The 22,103-nt window shown below is 34.3% G+C and overlaps 3 protein-coding genes across 4 annotated transcripts; 2 read left to right on the top strand and 1 right to left on the bottom strand.

Annotated features, from left to right (window-relative positions):
* The first annotated feature begins 542 nt into the window (after positions 1 to 542).
* Positions 543 to 8,177, top strand: LOC129940216 (protein KTI12 homolog). The gene is made up of 3 exons (XM_056048476.1): positions 543 to 890; positions 7,236 to 7,585; positions 7,763 to 8,177. Exons 1-3 carry the CDS (start codon positions 626 to 628, stop codon positions 8,039 to 8,041), a joined length of 894 nt encoding a protein of 297 aa, XP_055904451.1. The 5' UTR covers positions 543 to 625; the 3' UTR covers positions 8,042 to 8,177.
* On the bottom strand, positions 7,587 to 13,009 carry LOC129940215 (carnosine N-methyltransferase). 2 transcript variants are annotated; one of them, XM_056048475.1, is made up of 7 exons: positions 12,741 to 13,009; positions 9,449 to 9,707; positions 9,147 to 9,265; positions 8,930 to 9,070; positions 8,709 to 8,871; positions 8,549 to 8,643; positions 7,587 to 8,493 (listed from the first exon to the last, which is right to left on the bottom strand). In XM_056048475.1, the coding sequence occupies exons 1-7, from the start codon at positions 12,842 to 12,844 to the stop codon at positions 8,187 to 8,189; spliced, it is 1,188 nt and encodes a 395-aa protein (XP_055904450.1). In that variant the 5' UTR covers positions 12,845 to 13,009; the 3' UTR covers positions 7,587 to 8,186. The 2 variants fall into 2 exon arrangements, with proteins under 2 accessions (XP_055904450.1, XP_055904449.1); XM_056048474.1 differs by having other exon boundaries at positions 9,147 to 9,295; positions 12,741 to 13,008.
* A 5,316-nt stretch (positions 13,010 to 18,325) lies between these two features.
* On the top strand, positions 18,326 to 19,955 carry LOC129938960 (protein SMG9). The gene is made up of 3 exons (XM_056046804.1): positions 18,326 to 18,476; positions 18,542 to 19,604; positions 19,667 to 19,955. Exons 1-3 carry the CDS (start codon positions 18,438 to 18,440, stop codon positions 19,909 to 19,911), a joined length of 1,347 nt encoding a protein of 448 aa, XP_055902779.1. The 5' UTR covers positions 18,326 to 18,437; the 3' UTR covers positions 19,912 to 19,955.
* The last annotated feature ends 2,148 nt before the right edge of the window (positions 19,956 to 22,103 follow it).

The raw sequence follows: 22,103 nt of genomic DNA, 5'->3' as shown, positions 1-22,103 counted from the left end.
ACGAACAAATCGAAATTTTACATAGATAAGAAGTTAACACAATTTAGCAAAAACATCTTGTAATTCAATATCTTTAGCCTTTGTTTGTTTTGCCACGTAAAATATAAAGTATATAGGAATTATCAACAATCGATCCAAAGTCTTAAAGACAGAATTTGTTATGTCATCAAGGGCATGCAGCCATTGATTCAAAAAAGAATATGGTCATAGGCATCGCTGACATAGTATGATATCGGTTTTTAACCACGAAATAAGCACTCATCTATATTGTCTTAAGAAATGCAAGTTTAAATATAAATTGAAATATAAGAAAACTCTAGTTTTTCTAAATCTTGACTTTTTACTTTGCCATTTATTGTATGTATTAAGAAATTTGACTAAAAGAGTGAAACAAAAAAGTAACTCAAATGCCTGTTAAAAACTCTTTTTTTTTTTCATTGGAATATTGGGTAAGGAAACAGATCTTTTCTAATACTTCGCAATAAATGTGGTAAAGGTGAATTCATTTTTTTGACATTTCTTTTTTGAAAACTATTCGTAAATCGCATTTTGAAATAATATAGCCTTAAAAAAAAAACACACAAATTGTGGTCACATATTTCTTGAATTTTTATAAAACTTTCCCATGCCATTAATTATAATATCCGGCTTCCCATCAAGTGGAAAAACCACTCGAGCGAAACAGCTGCAGGAGTTCCTTGCTACAAAAGGCAAACAAGTGAAATTAATATCAGAGAATGCAGCAATCCCCAAGGCTGGTTTCAAGAAGAATGTTTATTATGCTGATTCTCAAAAGGAAAAGATAGTCCGAAGTGATTTGAAGTCGGAAGCAATAAGGTTGTTAAATAAGGATGATGTTGTTATACTGGATGCTGGAAATTATATAAAAGGTATGTTGGGGTAAAGTTTGTAAAAAAGTTATTTTGTAGAATAAAAGTTATCAGGCTAGCTTACAACTCATCTTTCCTGAGGGTCTGTGACTAGCGAAGTGGAGGGCTTCTTTTGTTTATGTTTTAAAAAAGTATTAAAAGTTCACGTAAGCTGTGTATTAGAACTTAATTTCTAAGACAGACGGTAGGTAATCCCACCCTTGAATTGACATATCGCAGGTCTTAGATTTCTATCAACCAGTACTTACTTGTTGCTGTTTCCTATTTTTGGGAAGTTAAATGTCCTGGATAAATTTAAGAAGGATTGACTAATCTCCAAGAAAAAATCTTGTCATAAAAAATGCTTCTTGCATTAAAGCTGTTGGTACCCTCCATGACTGATATTGGACCATGGGGCCTTAGGTATAAAAAAGGTAGAGCTATTTTTGGCAATAGCTATTCCTAGTAGCTAGAGCTAGACAGTTCTTAATTAAACTTTGTTTCATGTGAATAAACAAAGTTTACGCTTAATAGCTTTAGCTAGAAAATACCTGGTTTCAGCTTAATATTTCTAGAATTATTTTGTTTATTCAAATGTTTTGTCTTAGAAACTTAACCTAAGACTCTTGTTATTTGTGTTACTGAAAAGCAAAAGGTAACTAGTTTTTAATTATTGTATATTACAATTATTGCTTTCATGTAAAAAGAGCATCTCTCAAGATTTGAATCTAACTTACTAACCGTTAATTGATAAAAAAAAGTCCAAATGTGCCTACATTGTAGGGCCAAAACTTGCCCTCATGTGCTAGTATTCCTAGGGTAGCTGTAATACAATGGTTTTGATAATTTCAATTCAATACTGGCTTATTTTATATTTCCGAGAATCTTTAAGAACCATATCTTTTCCCTGCATATTCTCGTTTGTTAATTAATATATTGTTGATCTTTTTAAGAGCTGAGCCTGGCCGCTGGGTATTCCAATTTATAAATTCTTCAGCCGCATTGCATGTTGTTTGTACAACTTTTAAGGTTCACGAATTCATTGGTAAATCTTAAAGGTTTGAAAAGAGCAATCTGGTTACAATCGAAAGCTCCAAAAGCTATAGGAAGCGTATGTTTCTGCCCATTTAGCCTCGTCTACTTCGGTTTCCCAACGATTCGACGGAAATTTTACATGAACATGAAACTTTTCCATAATTTTGTTGAACACGTGTTTAATGGTTTAGTACACTGTAGTTCGGTCAACTAAAACATCTTGTCCTAAACCGAGCTGAAATGTAAGTTCCTTCAGATATCTCAAAAATATCTGCATCCTCTCCTTTTATTTTTCAATAAAAACATGGATTCTTTTTCAATTCGAACAATACTCAATTTTATTTAATATTTTCTTAAAATTTTAAACATTCTTTTTGAAAATATCACAATAAATAAATACATTTTTATAAGCATAAATATATTTTTATACTTAAACTACTCATTTGTCTGCGCCAACTAATTAAAAACGAAGGTCAAATTGCAAAGAAAAAGTAACAAAAAATATTTTCAGTTGGTTTTTTTTTTATGTTGACTGTTTAATATTAGATTGGATAGCCTCGTTGCTTTAATACTCCTGCACATCGTCTTTTCATAAACTCAATAATGTCTTGACATCATTTCACTGCAAGGCCAAAGCAGGCTTTCGTTTCAATTTCGAATAAGGCATCTAAATTTTGTTATGTATTTTTTAAGTCATTCTATAGGTGCTTGATGGGATTTAAATCGGGTCAAGTACTCGCGTAGCATCTTGTTCGAAGAATCGTTTTGTGATCTTAGCAGTATATTTTGGATCATTATCTTGCTTAAAAGACAAAATAACCGGCATGTTTTCTTGCTTGATCCACTGCCATTTTTGACTTCACGTGAAATGTATTTTGGATAAAGGTCCTTGCAATTTGGGCGTCTTATATAATTTTTTCCAATGTTATATATCTTAATCTCATCGTTCCACAAAACAAATTTCCATCGATTCACCGTCCAATCGGCATGTTCTCTGGCAAAGTGCATGCATTCATTATTATATTGGGTTCCAATATTTTTATACGATAATCAAGCCTTATTAAGCTCAACAATATTGTTGACATTCAATAATTTTCAATAAAATACATACAAATAGATGTATCTTTGCATTAATCCACTGATATGTAGATAGATATATAATTTGATTTTCAAAAAGATTTTACAAAAAATGAGTATTGCTTGTTTAAAATTAGTTTTGACAATAACTTTAAGTTGCCTGTCAGGTTAAAAAATAAATTTAAAAATATATAAGCTTAGTAAGTAGATTAAGTTACATACATACATGTTATGAAAATTAATTTATACTAAGATTGCGATATTTAATTGACTCTTTTAAGAAGTAATATAAGTTTGAGTATGACTATCTATTAAGTACGTTGAGAAAATATGCCACTGCCAAGAAATTTTCTTCTGTACGTTTTGAATAGATTCCACTGAAGTGCATGGTATCCATATTACATAATGTACATATTCCATCTGTATCTCCTTGGAAGGCTCTTCTTTAATTGATATTAAGGAATCCGACGCGAGCTTTAAAAATTATGAAAAAAAAACATTTCACGTGAATTGGAGTCTTCAAAGTAGTTCGGTATGCCAGAGTTGAGAGTACATCAAGTTGCAATATTCATTGTGAAATTGGGCAGGTTCAGACGTAATAAGCGACTTGAAAGTTAGGCAAGTTTCTAGTATTTGATTGGCCAGCTGCCAAAAAATTACCTTCCAATTAAGGCACTTTAAATGGAAAGTTGACCGGAAAGTAAGTCAAGAAAAATCTCCCTAAGTATTAAGTCAAGTGTACTTTTATCAAAATGACAGCTGATCAGGTTTTTTCATTCAACTCAAAGCTGAAATTTATTTCTTTTCTGCACAACTTCATTTAATGCTTTTTGTAAAAGGGTTCATTGTCAAATTGGAAAAGAAATAAGTAATATTTCTTTACAATACAAAATACAAATCTTTTGTAGGCAGTAATTTTGTTGGTACTTTTTGTACTATGAACTTAAAGTAGAAGGTTGTGAAGTAAAGTTCTGAATTTGAAATTCATGACTTTTGAAAAACTAACTATGTAGTTGTCTTAGTCAAAATGTACGTTCAAAGAATGGAGTTGGCTGCAACTTCTGGAGTACCACAAGGTAGTCACCTTGGCCCCCTTCTCTTCGTCTTATCTGTTAACGATGTCTGTCTTAAATTAAAAAAAAACTCATTTCCTAATGTTTGCGGATGATAAGAAAATTATAAAGATTATCTCTACTCCATCTGATTCCTTACTTTAACATAATGATCTTAATATCTTTTTTGTTTGGTGCATGCATAATTTCCTAGAGTTAAATGTAGGTAAATGTAAACAAATGACCTTTTCGCGCAAACAAATCCCATCTCAGAGTATACTACTTCCTTAATGACGCCGTCAACGTAGTCGATTCTATTGGTACTATGTGTGACAAACACTTGAATTTCAATTTCCATTTTGACCAAATTATTAATAAAGCTAATCAACGTGCCACCTTCAAAATAGCGAATATATCTAGACTGCTTTTCAGTTCTTTATTAAGCCCTTTGAGCAAAAGTCAAGCTGTTTGCATTGTGACGTGCTGTAAGATTTGGTTTCGGTACGCGTTTTACATATTCAATATTTGTTCCGCCTTTCAAAACTTATTACACCCGCCTTGCTGACACATTAAGGTTTAAAATGTTTCTCGGGCTTATCGATTTATTAACGGCTAGTAGTTTAATTTCTCTACTATCCCTACGTTTCAATTTTGTTCTACCTTAACTTCTCCATAATTTTCCTTCAGCTTCAAGAAATTGGCTATAATGGTATTACTTTCCTTTTATTTACTTCTTTTAAGTATGCCACCGATTTGCCTTGTTGTGTTAACCACTTCTCAGTACACAGCAACACAAACCTGCTGTTCTTCAGTTAATGGCCTTCAACAAGGCATTATAAGTATAAAAATATGGTGTCATGTTTAATTCTAATAAATTCAAATTTACTGACATAATTTATAAATAATTTAAAACTTAACTGTTATCTGAAGATTTTCTTATTTTTGTTTTGTATCGATCGTATCGAATATTTCGTACCGCAATGAACATTAATAATTTTTGTGAGACAAACGATACGTTAGAGAAATTTAGTTTAACCGTTATAAAAAGAAAAGATCAAACAAAGGGGTTGTCATACCTTAATAATAATTTTTCAGGCCAGCAAGTGTTTTTTTTTTGTCTTTATCATTATATCGAAGAGTCTAGTAATATCAATTTAAATATATTTTACAGCTATCGCTTTTTTGCGCAACAAAAGCAGCTCGCGGCATACAATTGGCGTTTTTCTTTTTGAGTTCAGAGCAGAGCTCGAACTGTCAAAAGAATAATTGTGTTTATTTTTGAGCTCTGATCGTTCAGAGCTTCGAATTCGTGTTACTTTTTTAGTTCTGAATATGGTCAGAGCACGCTCTGTGAGCTCAGAATAAAATAACAGAGTAAACGGAGTAAAATGCTGAACACAAACAATTTGATATTTGAAAGTCAGGAAATTAAAAAAAATTATCGTTAAAACAATAAAAATGACGGAAGAGGCTAATCGCTGTAGTGCAGAAAAAACTAATTGCATATAGCATTTTTATGAATCAAATTGATTTCAGGAGTCAAATGGACCAACTCTATGACTGTTTTATTAATTAATTTGATTAAAGAAAATTTTGAACGCCTTCATACAGGCGACATTTAAAATCATGACAGTTTAGTGCTCAAGTTGTTTCATAATTAAATCAGAGAGCTCTGAACATAATCTGCTCAGAACTCTACTCTAATCTACTCTGCTCGCTCAGAGCTCAGCTCTGAACTAAAAAAGAAAAACGCCAAATGTACCCTCTTTTGTTGTAAATTGCTTTAAGTTTTGGTTGCGGGACGCGTTTCACATATTCAATATTTTTGTCATCTTTTAAAACTTGTTGCACTCGCCTTGGTTGAGTGGTTCTATCTTCCTTTACAGCGGAATTCTTAGAAGTGGTCTTTCCATATTGTCAACATAGTCTGCGGTTCTACTACGATGTTCTCCTGATCGTCTTTACAGGCTTTCGGTTCGTGGCTGGTACCCTTGGGAGTTGTGACATCCCTCTATATCCTCGATCGCGTGCTTCTCGTGCTCTCTTTTTTTCCATCTACGAAGCCGGTGTTCCTTTCACCTTTTCTGCTCGTAGAGGTCGCGAGCAGCTCTGTGCAGCGCCGTTTTGTATGTCTCTTGTTTCGCTGCGTGCGCTTGCCGGCATTCGTCGTCAAACCAGGGGCTTCGTGCATCGATCGCAATGTGGTCAATCTGGTTGCAAGTTGATTGATCAGGAGATTTCCATGTCTCCTTGTAGATATTAAGATATGTGAACTGTGTACTAGCTACAAGAACGTCTCGCCCTGCAGCGAATTCGATCAGCCTGAATCCGTTGTCAGAGGTGGTGTCCGTGCACGCTGTATCTCCGGATTGTGCCACCAGAGATGTTTTCTCTTCTAGCTTATCGTTAAAATCTCCGAAGATAATTTTAATGTCATAGCCAGGGCACTGCTCATAAGTCTTGTCCAAGAGCTCGAAGAATATGTCTTTGGTGTCTTCATCTTTCTCCTCTGTTGGGGCATGCGCGCATATTAAGCTTATGTTGGCGAATTTAGCCTTGATGCGGATTGTCGTGATGCGCTCGCTCACACTGTTGAAACTCAACACTTTTTGCCTGAGTCTAGTTCCAACAACAAATCCACACCCAAAAAGACGGTGTCTTTGTTCTCGGTAGCAGTTGTAGTTAGTATACATCGCAGTCTTTTAGTTTGCGTTCGCCCGTTCCATCCTTCCGCACTTCTTGGATGGCAGTAATATCTGCCTAGTATTAGTTAAGGGCTTTCGCAAATTGTTTGGCTGCACGTGGTCTGTTAAGGGACCTAACATATCCGAAGTTCGTTGTCCTTATTTCGTTTGCTTGACAGGCTTAGTTCTAATAATTTCAATTTATTAACAAAATCTATAAAATATTTATAACTAACAAACCTCTATGTGAAAATTTTAATTTTGTATGATTGTTAATTAAACCGATTTGGCCTTATAAATATTTTGCACCGCAATAAAGATTTATAGGTTTTGTAAGACAAAAGACACATTAAAGGAAAATTTAGTTTTACCGTTATGAAAAGAAAAGGTCAAACAAAAGGGTTGTCATTCTTTTATAATATTTTTTCAGGACAACAGAGGGGACAGCAAGTGTTTATTTTCTTGTCTTTATCATTATTTCGAAGGGTCTACTAACATCAATTATAATATATTTTAAGGCTACCGCTATGAACTTTTTTGTGCAACCAAAGCAGCTCGCGGCACACAATGTACCCTCTTTTGTGGTATCCAAAAAGATAAAGCGTGGGAGTTTAATTGTCAACGAACTGAAGAAGAAAAAGAAACGAATCTCACCTCCGATGATGATTCAAATCTCAATAACTCGAATGTTCCCTATACGAGGGAAATTTTCGATGCATTGTGTATGCGTTTTGAAGAACCTCACGGCAACTGCCGCTGGGACAAACCTTTATTCGTCGTATTTCCCGAAGACAATCTCGACTGTGAGGGCATTTATAGTGCCCTCTTTGACTCAGCGCCATTACCTCCAAACATGAGTACACAAAACGTAAGTTAATTATATTAAATGTTTTATGTTTTTTTTATTATTATTATTATTTACAAACAAAAGAAAATGTTATGTATGTTGTATATAAACAAAACAATTGTCACATTAAATAATTTACATTGATTTAGATTTACTTATCTAACTTCAAGTTCTATATCATATTTGATCGTCTTCCAGGCTCCCATAAGTGCAACCAACTACCTTTTCGAAATGGATCAATTGACCCAACAAATAGTGGCAGATGTTATGTCGTCACGCAAAATAGGAATCACCGGACCGGTACCAGTTAAAGGTAGCAACATTAAAGTCGACCTCCCAGACAATATTAATGCAATTCAGTTGAACCGATTGCGAAGGCAATTTCTAAACTATAGCAAAATGCATTCAACTAGTAGCACTCTCGACAAAGTACCTCAGTTGTTTGTTCAGTTTTTGAATTCAAATTGTAACGTTTAAAAAGGTGAAATAGTGAAATTGAATAAAAAAACAAAAAACAAAATTTATGTGTTCATGTAAAAGAAAAGAAGAACAAAAATAAAAAAAAAATAAACGTAAAGCTAATTCATTTTTGGAGGTGATAATGTTTTACAAAGTTATTGCCTCATTCAATTTTCATATCCCCCGATATGCCATTTTGGTCATTATCTGTTGGCGGCATCGTAGTTATTATGCTTGGTTTTCGACATACCCAGAAGAGGCTTTCGTATTCACTCTTCAGCATGGATCTAGGGTTTTGTGCATACTTTGTACGTACACCAGTCTCGCTTTTGATTGTCTCGAAACCAACTGCATCAATTATTGTCATTAAGTCTTCGTGCGTTGGTTCGATACTATTTTCAGATTGCATATCACTGAAATGGTACAGCAGAGGACCTAGATTAACCCAAATTCCTCCAGGAACTAAAATTCTAAAATTTAAAAGAGTATATTAATTAGAAACTTAAATTAAAAAACAATACTTACTTATATATGGTCTCGATAAATTCTACGATATTATTTGCACAGTCTATAAAGAAACACGTGGCTACACAATCATATGAATTTGGAATTTCATACACCTACAAGAATGGAACGTAACATTTAGGTTAACTATTGCTGTTGCTAAGTGAAAAAAAAAAAATACCTGTAGAAAATCACCAGCAGTAATCATAATCTCACCCTTTGGAGGTGATTTAAGTGGACAAACGTCAGGAAATTTAATAGGAGCAACTTGATCACATTTTCTGAGATTGTTTACGTACTGATGAACCCATGGATACAATGTGAACTGATTTTCAATTGTGCATCTGAAAGCACAAACCTTAAATTTATTTGTTTAAACAAAATATATATTTAAATACTTACTGATTTAACACAAAATTGGAAGCAATCAACATAAAATAGGAAAACTCATTGCCTTCGCAGAAATATCCCCGACATGCCAGTTCATAAGCCAGTCGCCCCAGACCAGCTCCAGGTACTAAAACTTTAACTTCATTTAGTTCCCTTTTATTTAAGAAAAAAGTTTTTATTAATATTTATATATATATTTTTATTAATTAATAAAATTATGTAAACTAACATTTTCTCTGGATCGAAAAAACTCTCAATCGCATCAATAATTGGTTTGTAGGATTGTGAACGTTCAGGTTCACCTTCGGCGCTCCAATCGCGTGCGAACTGCTTCAGCGTGGACTGGACCTTTAATAATTTAAAAGGTTCAACGACTGGCTGGTATGTGATTATGTAAACGAAAGAAAAGTCACACCACATTGTTTTGGAATATTTTGTTCCATTGAAGATTAAAATTGAAAAAGAATCTCAAGCTGATGGCTCATATAAAAGAATTGTTCTTTTTTTTTAGGTTCTTTTGTTTGTACTTACATTTTCCATGTCTTGGTAACGGACTTTTTGTGCATGTGCATCTTCTTGGTGTACTGCTGGACCTGTTGGATATTGACAGAACAGTTTTTCAACTTCATCCGAGTCACGCAGCATTTTTTGGATAACTTTGAAGTTTTCGTCAATACAGTAGCGGACGGCTCCGATGTGGTTTCGATACTTGGCCAACATATTTTGATGGCGTTCGTTAAGAGTGTTGAGGTAGTATTCAGTTTTATCAACTCGAGCATATGAATAAGACCTGTAATAGAGTTTATGTATATGTATAACTTCAATTTGGAAACTTTGTTTGATTTATTATATTAGGATTGAATTCTTAAGACGCATAAATATTCCCTATTTTCTAAATAACAAGATTTATCTACGAGATTGCACCGACCACCCATTTGTGATACGTGAACGGCAACACATCTTAAATGTAATGATTTAATATTAAAGCTAAATGAACACATGAGGATCGTGTAGAACTTTATAACTATTTTATATAACATTTAAATTTCTTTTTATTCTGATTAAGCCAAAATTACAATTTAAGCCATTAAAAGAAATAAATTAGGTGGCGCAACTTTATATAATCTCTGTGTGCGAGTAATGGTAGGGGATGTTGAAATGGTATACATGTGTATTCAAGAGGACACAAGCGTCCACAGGATTTTGTCAAAACCCACCTCTGTTTATCAACTCCTACTTTCACCTCCCGGCTGTAAACATCGGGTGCCTATTACCTCAACTGGAGATTGGGTTCTAACCCCAGTGAAAAGTTGTTGGGGGCAGCAAACGAGAGAGGGAGGGATAGGTGTTTCCATTAAGACACCTCTCCTTATCCAAACCACAGCGGACGAATTCTCGAGATGGAATCAACGGTGGCGTCTACAGTTCCAGTAAGGTTGAACTACTTAGTCAACACCTTATAGTGCTTCTTCGACTTATTCGGAGCCCAGGCCTATAAGGAGCGGTTTTCTCCGGCTCCCATCCTTCGAGTTATACTAAGGATCTGGCCTTCCGGGTTGGGGGTTGTGCCGTCGAGGTGACTTCCTGACCTAGTAAAAAATACCTTAGTTGCGAAGCACCAACAAGCCTCGGATATGGACGGATTCACTGTTGACAATCCACGCAAACGAAATAAGGACAACGAACTTCGGATCTATACGTGGAATGTTAAGTCCCTTAACAGACCACGTGCAGCCGAACAACTAGTGGAAGCCCTAAACTGCTGCAAGGCAGATATTACAACCATCCAAGAAGTTCGATGAGATGGACGGAGCAGACGCAAACTAAAAGACTGCGATGTATACTACGGCGAGTGCTACCGAGAACAAAGACAGCGTCTATTTAAGGGTGGATTTGTTGTTGGAACTAGACTCAGGCAAAAAGTCTTGAGTTTCAGCAGTGTGAGCGAGCGCATCACGACAATCCGCATCAAAGCTAAATTCGCCAACATAAGCCTAATACGCGCGCATTCCCCAACAGAGGAGAAAGATGAAGACACCAAAGACATATTCTTCGAGCTTTTGGACAAGACTTATGAGCAGTGCCCTGTGACATTAAAATTATCTTGGAATATTTTAACGCCAAGCTAGGCATTGAAGACAACTTTGGTGGCACAATCGGGAGATACAGCGTGCACGACACCACCTCCGACAACGGATTCAAGCTGATCGATTTCGCGGCCTGGTGAGACGTTCTGGAAGCTAGTACGCAGTTCACACATCTTAATATCCACAAGGGGACATAGAAATCTCCTGATCAATCACTTTGCAACCAGATTGACCACATTGCGATCGACTTACGACAATTCTCCAGTATACAGGATGTCCGAACTTTCCGAGGAGCAAACATTGACTCGGATCACTACCTCGTTTTAGCCAAGCTCCGGCTAAGAATGTCCCGATCCAAGCCAAAACAAGGAAGTACTGTAAGAAGTTTCGACGTTAGACGGCTACAATCGCAAGAGATTGCTATGTACTTTTCCGATCGAGTCTCTAGTAAGATCTTAACATCTATGCTGCCTGCATTAAACATTGGAAACCTGTGACAACATTCCTTTGAAGCCATCAGAGATGCCGCCTCTGAAGTGCTAGGTTTCACTATGAATGTCGGCAAGCGCACGCAGACCAGGAAAGTCCACTAGCGACCAAATATTCACACTACGGCAGATCTTGGAAAAAACCCAGGAGCTTCAAATCGATACCTACCATCTCTTTATCGATTTTAAAGCCGCGTATGACAGCATATATAGGGATGAGCTCTACAGGGCAACGTCTTCAAAAATGTCGCATGTTTGAAAGCTTATTCCTAATATCTATAGGCTTGGGCTCAATTGAATTCTTTTTAATAAGATTCAAGTTTATTTATTTGGGTATACTTTAGTGTAATTACCCTGCTAAAACATTAACTAAGGGCCATATTTGTATAGACAACATTAAACAATATGTCAAGATAAATTAATTTTTCAACATCTATACAAAAAATTGGGCACACAGTCAACCTTATGTATTATGCTGCCAAGTCTGAAAATTGGTTTCATGAGGTTGGGATTGAACGATTCTCACAACTGTCGACGAACAAACATTTTATATTTGATTCAACACTTTAGATTTTATTGCCATAAAATCATGATTGCCTTTAACAACAGGCTTGATCCAAAATTGTAAATACTTTACTATAAAGTTAGTGTAGTAAATCGATTGAAAAGTTTGTCATTTGGAAAAGAGAACAATTATTTTAATGAACTTATTGAAACAATCGAGATATTCATTTGAGTCTGATACTAGAATAAGACCGTAAATAAGTGGGCTAAAATTGAATAGAGTATAGAACACACTCAGTGTCACATGTTATCCAGCTAGATCATGTTAGTAAAGTTGCTAACTGACTGCTACTGTTCCATACAATCTTAACACTACCCGTACCTAACCTTAGTTAATTTAGCTTCTTCTTTTGGGACAGATTTCGAATTTATTCACAGCTGTGTTTAACAATCTTAAGGAGGTTAATGACCAACAAAGATTAAATAAACAAGTTTTAAAAAAATAAGCAAATACAAATGCATTTAACAAAACAAAAAAAGAAGAAAAGGAATTTATCAACAAAACCCGCGCACACAAATCTGGGAAATATTTCAATTCTCCTTTTTTATTATCAAATCATTTAGAAGAAAACAAGTACCGATTGCATTTAAAATTGTTACCATTGTAACTACTGTACTACATTAATTGAATAGCAGTGAATTCAATTCATTAAAAAATTATTAATAAATGTAAATAAATATTACCTATAACATTTAAGAGCTTGGATAATATTGAGGAAATGTCTGCGCTCATCTTCCTCGTCTTCTGGTCGAAGTGGTGGGCTGTAGATTGGCGGCCTATCGTTCATTATGACAACTGATATTTATGAGGTATTTATAATGTTAATGAAATTAAATAATAAGTTAACAATTATTTTATAACAAACTTCATAAAACAAGAAAGCAACAAAAAAAGTGCCCCCGCGGGTAGAAAGAATCAAACCACGAAAAATGCTTGACTTTGACTTGTCAAAACATGACAACTTTGGTTGTTGTGCATTCACAATAAGTAACCAACAAAAAAAAAACGTGTAAATTTATTTGTTTAATACCAAGTTCACAAGAGGCACCTAAGCTATTTGTTATCCTGAATTGTCTCGAAATGAGATAATTCAACTATCAAAAATAGGATTCTTGTCGAAATTTGTGAAAATTCGCTTTTTCAATAATGGATTGTCTATTAACATGCTTTATCCTTATATTTATCTTTATTATAGCATCAATATTATAATATTTTGTCTTAAACTAAATTGCACAATTTACAGAGAGTATAAGGCTACCTTACTAATGTCAATATTATAATTATTACATCAATCAACCAAAAATACCAAAAGAAATAATATTGAAGAAAAAGCTACATAAAAACCTTTATATAAAACAATAAGAAAATAGAATGAAAGAAAGGTGGGCAGTGAAGTAATAAAAAAAAAAGATTCAAACCAAGCTTTGAGTCTTAGTAGGTAAAAATGAATTGAATATAGATATAGAACAGAAAAGAATAAATTAATTGAAATAACTAAAATAAATACTTCAATAAATATAAAAATATGTAAATAAATGGATAAATAAATAAGAAAATTAATAAATAAATAAGAAGATATAAAATAAAGAAAATAACTAAGTAATAAAATAAATAATAACAATAAGAACAGAATATCAATAGAAAAGAAAAAAATAAATACAATAAAATAACATTAAATGAATACTTCAATAAATAAATAAATAGACAAACAAATAAATATATTAAAATAAACAAATAGGTAAATAATTCAACTAATAGACAAGTAAGTTAAATAAAAAATAATTGATTATTTATAGAAATATGAATTTAAATATTAATTCATGATTGTAGATTTGGTCACAAAAAGCCCAAAACTGAGTTTTCGGCAAAAAAGATTTCGAAAATCATTCACACTGAACCATAACACCTTTTCGTTTGACATTTCAGTATTTGCAACGTAGACTGTTGGATTTGCGCAAAATTTGTAAGTAAAAGTTAAGTTGTTTAATAGTTACTTGTGAAAATAAAATGCATTCTCACTAATTGGAATTGATTTAAATACCTACTAAGAAAGTCAAAAAAATTTGAAGAGTTTGTTACACTTTTTTTTCATTATCTCAAGCATCTATCATTTGGAAAAAGTTCGTTTTCTTTTGCAAATTCTGGAACTTTGGAACAAAAGAAAACCTTTAACTGATGCTATTAACAACTATAATCGACAAAGAAATATTTGGAAAAAATAATTTCTGCAGATTCGTACGAGCACTTTCTTCGGGGTTAGGGTTATCCACAATGTGCACCATTGTGAAAACATTTTGTCAGGAAGTTTGGAGTGCTAAGTTAATCACAAACACCTTTGTGAGTCAAAATGACCATTTACACGTTTTAATGTTACTAAAAACACTAAACAAACATTTTGGTTACACTACAGAATTTTTTAATTTTATTTTGTTCAAATATTTGTATTAAATGTTTTTGTTTCTTCTACAAATTCCTGGACGCAATATCAGCATCACCTTCGTATTGGATTCCTGGAGTCAGCAGCTCCCGGAAACTTATCTATTGACATATCTTAAATTTAAAATGCATATGAACATATACTTATTGTAATACTTATTGATGTCCTTTACAAAAAATCAAGGTTTATTCAAATTCAAATCTATGGAGTTGTGGACAAAAATTGAAAAAATATCAAACTGAAATATTGCTTTTGACAGGAGCCATCAGCTGTTTTGTCTACATTAAATTGAGCACTGAATGTTTTGAGAGTTTTGTTTGTTTAGTTCATATTTGAATTGCTGCTAGTTTTCGACATGTTTTATATAAAACTTGTTTACGAAAAATCGTTCCTTATCACACCAAACCCAAAACCATGTTTTCAGCAAAATGTTTTCGAAAATCCGAAAATCGTTCGAATATTTACACGTTTTCATTTGACTATTATATTTGTTTAACTCCGGCTATCAAATTTTGTATTGATGAAAAATTCGTGAGTAAAAAGTTTTGTTCTTCTCAAATTATTTGTGAAAATAATATGAATTCTAACCAATTCAAATTGATTTTTACGTAACAAAATCTCGTCTAGAAAAAGAGTTTCAACTGAAGTTCTTGGGACGGGTGGACATGAACCAACAAGAACTAAAAGTTCGCTTGGCAGCAGCTATCCTCTTAGTTCACTTCAACCGGTCCAAACAATTCACTAAGGAGAAGCTAATTGTGTAGGAAATATATCATAAATTAAAAAACAAACAAAACTGTTTCAATAATAAATTTTATTTAAAAAAATTTCTTCTTCATTCACAAAAAATTCAATCCAAAATACTGAGGTTATGACTATTGCTTCTGTTGGCCAAATTTGCCTTCAGAATCACCATATATTGTGGCCGTCCAAGCAACTTATAGGCGGGGTTGAGAAGATTCTGAACGATTTCGTGAAGGTCCCTATGGCCGGAGCAAAAAAGTTCCAGATTCCTACCAAAACCACACTCATCCAAAGCGAGCTGTTATGATGGGCTGCAGTTTTTAAATGACTATCTCTTTGGCTTTTTTCTTTGAGGACTCGCCTGGTTTGTCTAATGCACTGAGGATCTTCTTGGTGTTGGCAAGCTGTTCATCTGTTATGGTTTTATTCACTAGAACAATGATTCCCACATTGTGGTATGTTTTGGCACAAATTTTCCTAGCCCGCTGCGACTTAGCCTCCACCAAAAATTTTCTTTCATACTTATTCTCCAAAACAAATGAACTTATCGCCTTTCTCATATCTCCCAAACCTTGCAATTGAACGGAGTTACCGGAAAGTTTTTCTCCAGATAGTAAGCGAAAGCGTCGAACATATTTGTTTCGACGAGTTTGAAGACGCATCCCTTAGAAACGTCGTAAGTCTGCCTCGTCATTGGGGTCGTCACGTCAGTAGCCATAGTGAATTCCGGTTCCTCGCTTAACAAAGAGCGTTTGGAGCTCTGGAGGATTATAAAAGAACCGCCAGTGCCACAAATAGTCACCGGGGCTTTTATTCTCGACGTTGGCAATTTTTTCCGCAATTTTTTCTTTTGCCACGCAACTCCCCCAAAGTTCCCCTTTGTTGTTTTTTTTTCTCTTCCATATTCTGTAAATAAAAAATAAAAAAATTGTTATTAAATTTTATAAATAATATTACTTACCAGGACCAAATTTATTTCAAAATGAAATATTTGTTTTGACAGCAGCCATCAGCTGTTTAGTTTACTTAAATTGAACACTGAATGTTTCGAAAGGTTTGTTTGTTTAGTTCAACTTTGAATTGCTACTAGTTTTCGAGAGGTTTTATATAAAACTTGTGGTTTACCAAAAATGTATGGGAAAACTTAAGTTTTCGATGTAGGTTTTCGGCGAAAACCTATAATTTCGTGAAAACCAGGTTTTGAACTTGGTGTGAAAAGCCTATTAGAAATAATGTGTGGGAAAGCGTTGGTTTCCATAAAGGTTTTTGGCTAAAAAGGATAATTTTGGGTTTCGTGTGAAAAGCCTACTAATTAACTTAAATCAATTTGTATTTTAGTTCGTATTCAGAATGCATTTGTTAACTAAAGTACACAGCCCAAGCTTAATTTTGTTCAAGCTCTTTCTCTATTATTCAGCCTTAATTTGAGCTAAATTTTTACAGACAAATGTTGTTAAGATCATACAATTATTCTTGGGTGGGAACTATACTCCAAGTTCCAAATTGGGGAATGATGCTTCATGAGCATAGCTAATTTTGTTTTCATATTTCTCGTCCTCTTTTTAAGAATATTAATGATGTTATTCCAGAAATAGGTTCCCAAGTATCCATTTAATTTTTTTTTTTAAGCACGGCAGAAAATAAATATGCAACACACATTTTGTTATGCAACTTTTTCGAAATCAAATAGTTCGATCGTTAGTTGCCCAAACATGTGGGCGACATAAGCAACTCCAAGAGTAATCAACGAAATAAATAAAATACACAGGAAACATTTATTCAACTTGACTAAATGTTTCTCTCTCTCTCTTGCACTTACAGAAAATTATTCAACGATTTAGTTGAATGTCCGCGCAGTATGCTATAATTCCTTGTGGCACAAACTAAGAAATTGGTTCGAGGTGATCGTCTAGTTTGTGTCAAAACACAAACTAAAAAGTTGCACGAATGGGTGATAGAATGGCTTCTGAATGTGCGTGGACTCTCATATAAGTCTATTGTGCTCAGTTTAGAAACCAAACAGTTTCGAAACTAAAAGCTGCATGTGCGCCCCTAGCCTAACTCAATTGAACATAGCCATACAACATTCAAAAAGGGGTCAATTCTGTCTCTCTTTTTTTTAAGAAACACTATTTAAAATCTTTTTTTTTTTTTAAATTTCTTTTAGCAGAAAATGTATATACTACTCTACGCTTTAATTTTTCCGCTTGAAAAAAAACTATTTTATTTTTTTGTGACATATGACATACACAGCTGATTTGATAACGAAAGAAATATATAGTGACCATATGGCTGTTTTCTATTTGGTTAAATTGAGATTGATGGCATACAATTTAAAACACCATTCAAATGGTCAAAAATGCAAACAAACAAGGATCAAATTACTGTAAAATAAATTTTTCAATGGATCATTTTGACAATTTACTGAAATTTTAGTTGAAAATAAACAAATTTAATATTTATTTTGAGGCTATTTCAAATTCAACCATGTGTTGAATCAGCTGTTCTGTTAGTTTCACATATATACCAGAAGTTCTTGGATACCTTGGCATTACTTTTTTGGCATCCCAAATGTTTTGCATCAGCTGCTCTTTAAAACCCTTTCTGCAGCCAATTTGGCGTAACCACAGGAAATATTTTATAATCCCGAATTTGTACAAAGTTATACAGAGCGTACATTAAACCTTATTCATTTTGTTAAGCGAGTTCTATTAAATATGACAAAGTGTTCAAACCCAAGGAATATTGTAAGAAATTACAACTTATTAAACGCACCTAATAAACAAGTTCTAAATTAGCCAGTTTATAATTCGAAGATTTCTGAGATTTTTCTCAAACTGTTTCATTATTCAGCCTCACCTAACAATCTATTAGCTTTGCATTTCTTTTCTTAATTTTTTGAGAAATCGAATCATAAACATTCTGTTCTCAGATTTCTGACAGCAAAAGTATTTATATAAACATTATAAATTATATGAGAAATTGTTTATATTTCTGAGAATACGCAAATCTCTGAGGTTTTAGAAACATAAACTGGCCAATTCAAATGTCAGCTTTAGCAACATTGCACAAGCAGCATGTTGCTTTGTTATTGTTTACTTTGACATTTGACATATAACTTTGATTAATTTTGCAGTTTGCAAACAACTTCAATCCTAGAATTTTATTAAATTAATTTATAGTAACAAACTATATCATAATGTCTGAAAATAGAAAAAAACGATACAGGAAACCAAAGGTTAGTCAAATCTTCCTAATAAAATATATATAATCGTAGTCATACTTATTAGCAATGCTTTCTAGCAAGAAGAAAAACGAACAGTGATTCTAGCCAAACGTGATCCAGATCGTTGTGCGACGAAAACTTTTGAAGATCATCAACCAATTCAACCGAAGATTTTATTGAAAGCCAAGGACCCATCAGATTGTGTCGGATCACCATCAAACACGAATGCATCCTCTTTATCTAATTTAGTGCCTCAGAAAACAATTATTGTCACCAAAGATTCCATATCAATCGATGGTGCTGGTTCTGTAACGTCAAACTCAACCACTCATCCCATTTCCCAAAGTCCTAATAACTCTTCAACACAACCGCCAAAAGAATCCACAACAGATGTGCCTATTGCCGAACCCACTCCAATTATGACCCGCCCAGCAACAGTGATCTCGTCCACATCGCAAATTAACTTTAATGCGTCGAAATTCCTTTTGAAAAACAATAAGGATTTTCTGGTTGTGGGGGTTGTTGGCAGGCAAGGTGTTGGTAAATCCACTATTATGAACCTGTTGGCTGCGGAGGAGATTAACGATGAAACGTACACGTCTATTTTCAAGGAACAAGAGAGTATCTTTCCCATTAAGATTAAACCCAACAAAGGAGCCGCTTGGCCACGCACCGAAAGTATTCATATGTACATCACAAAAGACAGAATGATCCTTCTCGACAGCCCCCCAGTTCTATGCAATTCCTACAAGAAAGATGAACTCACGAACGAAATGGACGACATGCATAATCTTATCATATTCCTCACCGTTTGTCATCTGGTGATCTTCGTACAGAACGACCATTTCGACATGAGTCTTGTTCGCTTGTTTCAGATGGCCGAAATGACAAAGCCCAATCAGGATACAAAACCTTTTGTAGAGGATTACTATCCGAATGTCTTATTTGTCAAGAACCGGGCTAAGCGATTAGATTTTTTAGACGTCGAAAAACAAATGCAGGATAAAATGCTTAGGTTTTGTTTTGCAGACACCAAACTAAAGGTGTTCCTTGGTGAAACCGATGAACAGAAGAAGTCATCTTCGTCGATACCAGATGCAGACAAGATTGTCAATTCTTTTCTAGTACCAGAAATTAAAGGTAGATTTAATTTTGTATTATCCTTCGAGAAATTGCTCAAGAAAATATTTATTTTATTGCAGGTAATGAAGCGAGCAGTTTCCACACTGATTTGCAGTCCATTGCAGAAGACTTAAGAAGAAGAGTATTTATGACACCGCGCAACCAAATCTACAACGCTCCTGGTGAGCTAACCGAAGCCATTTGGTTTGAATTGCTGACAAGAACTGCAAACGAGTGGAATCATTTCTTTTTCAGGACTTATAAAGAAGCTCGAATAAGTTATTTTCAAAGTGGAAGTAGTGCTGATCCTGAAAAGTATGCATAGTTAAATTTGTTTGTAAATAAATTCGAACTTTTAAATCGTGTAAATGGCTTGCAAAACATTTTTATGATCGTTTTACGCCCAGGTCGTAGGAAAGGTGCGTTCCTTTGCCGCTTATTCATTTTTACAAGGCTTGGATGCGGATATGACGCCACTTACAAATAATTTTCGTTCGCAGAGGGTTTTAGTTTGCAGCTATTAATAGGGCTTGGAAAGACCTATCTTAAAATGTATATCTCGATGGGATCGGGAACAATGATGAAAAAATTATTTTTTTTTGACAAGGGGTGCCCACGATTTTTTCGAAAAACTAAAAAAATGAAAATTGTCAAGTATTGGAAAGATTTTCACATCGTTGGGAAGGTGTATTTGTTTGCTTCCAGGCAGTGAAAGCCGCATATTTTTGCAAGGCTTGGTTGCGGATATGACGCCACTTACAGATACTTTTCGTTGTCTAGGTCGGAATTCTGTAATTTTAGTTAACCTCAAATATTTCTGAAACAAGAGCTCGCAGAGGGTTTTAGTTTGCAGCTATTTATAGGGCTTGGAAAGACCTATCTTAAAATGTATATCTCGATGGGATCGGGAACAATGATGAAAAAATTATTTTTTTTGACAAGGGGTTGCCCACGATTTTTTTGAAAAACTGAAAAAATTAAAATTGTCGAGTATTGGAAAGATTTTCACATCGTTGGAAAGGTGTATTTGTTTGCTTCCAGGCAGTGGAAGCCGCATATTTTTGCAAGGCTTGGTTGCGCATATGACGCCACTTACAGATCATTTTTGTTGTCTGGGTCGAAATTCTGTAATTTTAGTTAACCTCAAATATTTCTGAAACAAGAGCTCGCAGAGGGTTTTAGTTTGCAGCTATTTATAGGGCTTGGAAAGACCTATCTTAAAATGTATATCTCGATGAGATCGGGAACAATGATGAAAAAATTATTTTTTTTTGACAACGGGTTAGCCCACGATTTTTTCGAAAAACTGAAAAAATGAAAATTGTCGAGTATTGGAAAGATTTTCACATCGTTGGAAAGGTGTATTCCAGGCAGTGGAAGCCGCATATTTTGCAAGGCTTGGTTGCGGATATGACGCCACTTACAGATACTTTTCGTTGTCTAGGTCGGAATTGTGTAATTTTAGTTAACCTCAAATATTTCTGAAACAAAAGCTCGCAGAGGGTTTTAGTTTGCAGCTATTTATAGGGCTTGGAAAGACCTATCTTAAAATGTATATCTCGATGGGATCGGGAACAATGATGAAAAAATTATTTTTTTTTTGACAAGGGGTGCCCAGGATTTTTTGGAAAAACTGAAAAAATGAAAATTGTCAAGTATTGGAAAGATTTTCACATCGTTGGGAAGGTGTATTTGTTTGCTTCCAGGCAGTGAAAGCCGCATATTTTTGCAAGGCTTGGTTGCGGATATGACGCCACTTACAGATACTTTTCGTTGTCTAGGTCGGAATTCTGTAATTTTAGTTAACCTCAAATATTTCTGAAACAAGAGCTCGCAGAGGGTTTTAGTTTGCAGCTATTTATAGGGCTTGGAAAGACCTATCTTAAAATGTATATCTCGATGGGATCGGGAACAATGATGAAAAAATTATTTTTTTTGACAAGGGGTTGTTAGCCCACGATTTTTTCGAAAAACTGAAAAAATGAAAATTGTCGAGTATTGGAAAGATTTTCACATCGTTGGAAAGGTGTATTTGTTTGCTTCCAGGCAGTGAAAGCCGCATATTTTTGCAAGGCTTGGTTGCGGATATGCCGCCACTTACAGATACTTTTCGTTGTCTAGTTCGAAATTCTGTAATTTTAGTTAACCTCAAATATTTCTGAAACAAGAGCTCGCAGAGGGTTTTAGTTTGCAGCTATTTATAGGACTTGGAAAGACCTATCTTAAAATGTATATCTCGATGGGATCGGGAACAATGATGAAAAAAATATTTTTTTTTGACAAGGGGTTAGCCCACGATTTTTTCGAAAAACTGAAAAAATGAAAATTGTCGAGTATTGGAAAGATTTTCACATCGTTGGAAAGGTGTATTTGTTTGCTTCCAGGCAGTGAAAGCCGCATATTTTTGCAAGGCTTGGTTGCGGATATGACGCCACTTACAGATACTTGTCCTAATTGTCTAGGTCGGAATTCTGTAATTTTAGTTAACCTCAAATATTTCTGAAACAAGAGCTCGCA

Source organism: Eupeodes corollae, chromosome 1 (genome assembly GCF_945859685.1).
Source record: "Eupeodes corollae chromosome 1, idEupCoro1.1, whole genome shotgun sequence".
Classification (NCBI taxonomy): Eukaryota; Metazoa; Arthropoda; class Insecta; order Diptera; family Syrphidae; genus Eupeodes; species Eupeodes corollae.
The sequence above is the reverse complement of the archived record's forward strand: the minus strand, read 5'-3'. Positions and strand labels throughout refer to the sequence as shown.

Excerpts from the sequence above, each read along its gene's own strand:
- LOC129940216 (XM_056048476.1), top strand. The coding sequence starts at position 626 with ATGCCATTAATTATAATATCCGGCTTCCCATCAAGTGGAAAAACCACT. Across the intron at positions 891-7,235 it reads TGCTGGAAATTATATAAAAG|GCTACCGCTATGAACTTTTT; the intron begins GTATGTTGGGGT and ends ATATATTTTAAG. Across the intron at positions 7,586-7,762 it reads CAAACATGAGTACACAAAAC|GCTCCCATAAGTGCAACCAA; the intron begins GTAAGTTAATTA and ends ATCGTCTTCCAG.
- LOC129940215 (XM_056048474.1), bottom strand. The coding sequence starts at position 12,844 with ATGAACGATAGGCCGCCAATCTACAGCCCACCACTTCGACCAGAAGAC. Across the intron at positions 9,708-12,740 it reads CAAGCTCTTAAATGTTATAG|GTCTTATTCATATGCTCGAG; the intron begins GTAATATTTATT and ends ACTCTATTACAG. Across the intron at positions 9,071-9,146 it reads TTTTTCGATCCAGAGAAAAT|GGAACTAAATGAAGTTAAAG; the intron begins GTTAGTTTACAT and ends CTTAAATAAAAG.
- LOC129938960 (XM_056046804.1), top strand. The coding sequence starts at position 18,438 with ATGTCTGAAAATAGAAAAAAACGATACAGGAAACCAAAG. Across the intron at positions 18,477-18,541 it reads AACGATACAGGAAACCAAAG|CAAGAAGAAAAACGAACAGT; the intron begins GTTAGTCAAATC and ends AATGCTTTCTAG. Across the intron at positions 19,605-19,666 it reads TCTAGTACCAGAAATTAAAG|GTAATGAAGCGAGCAGTTTC; the intron begins GTAGATTTAATT and ends ATTTTATTGCAG.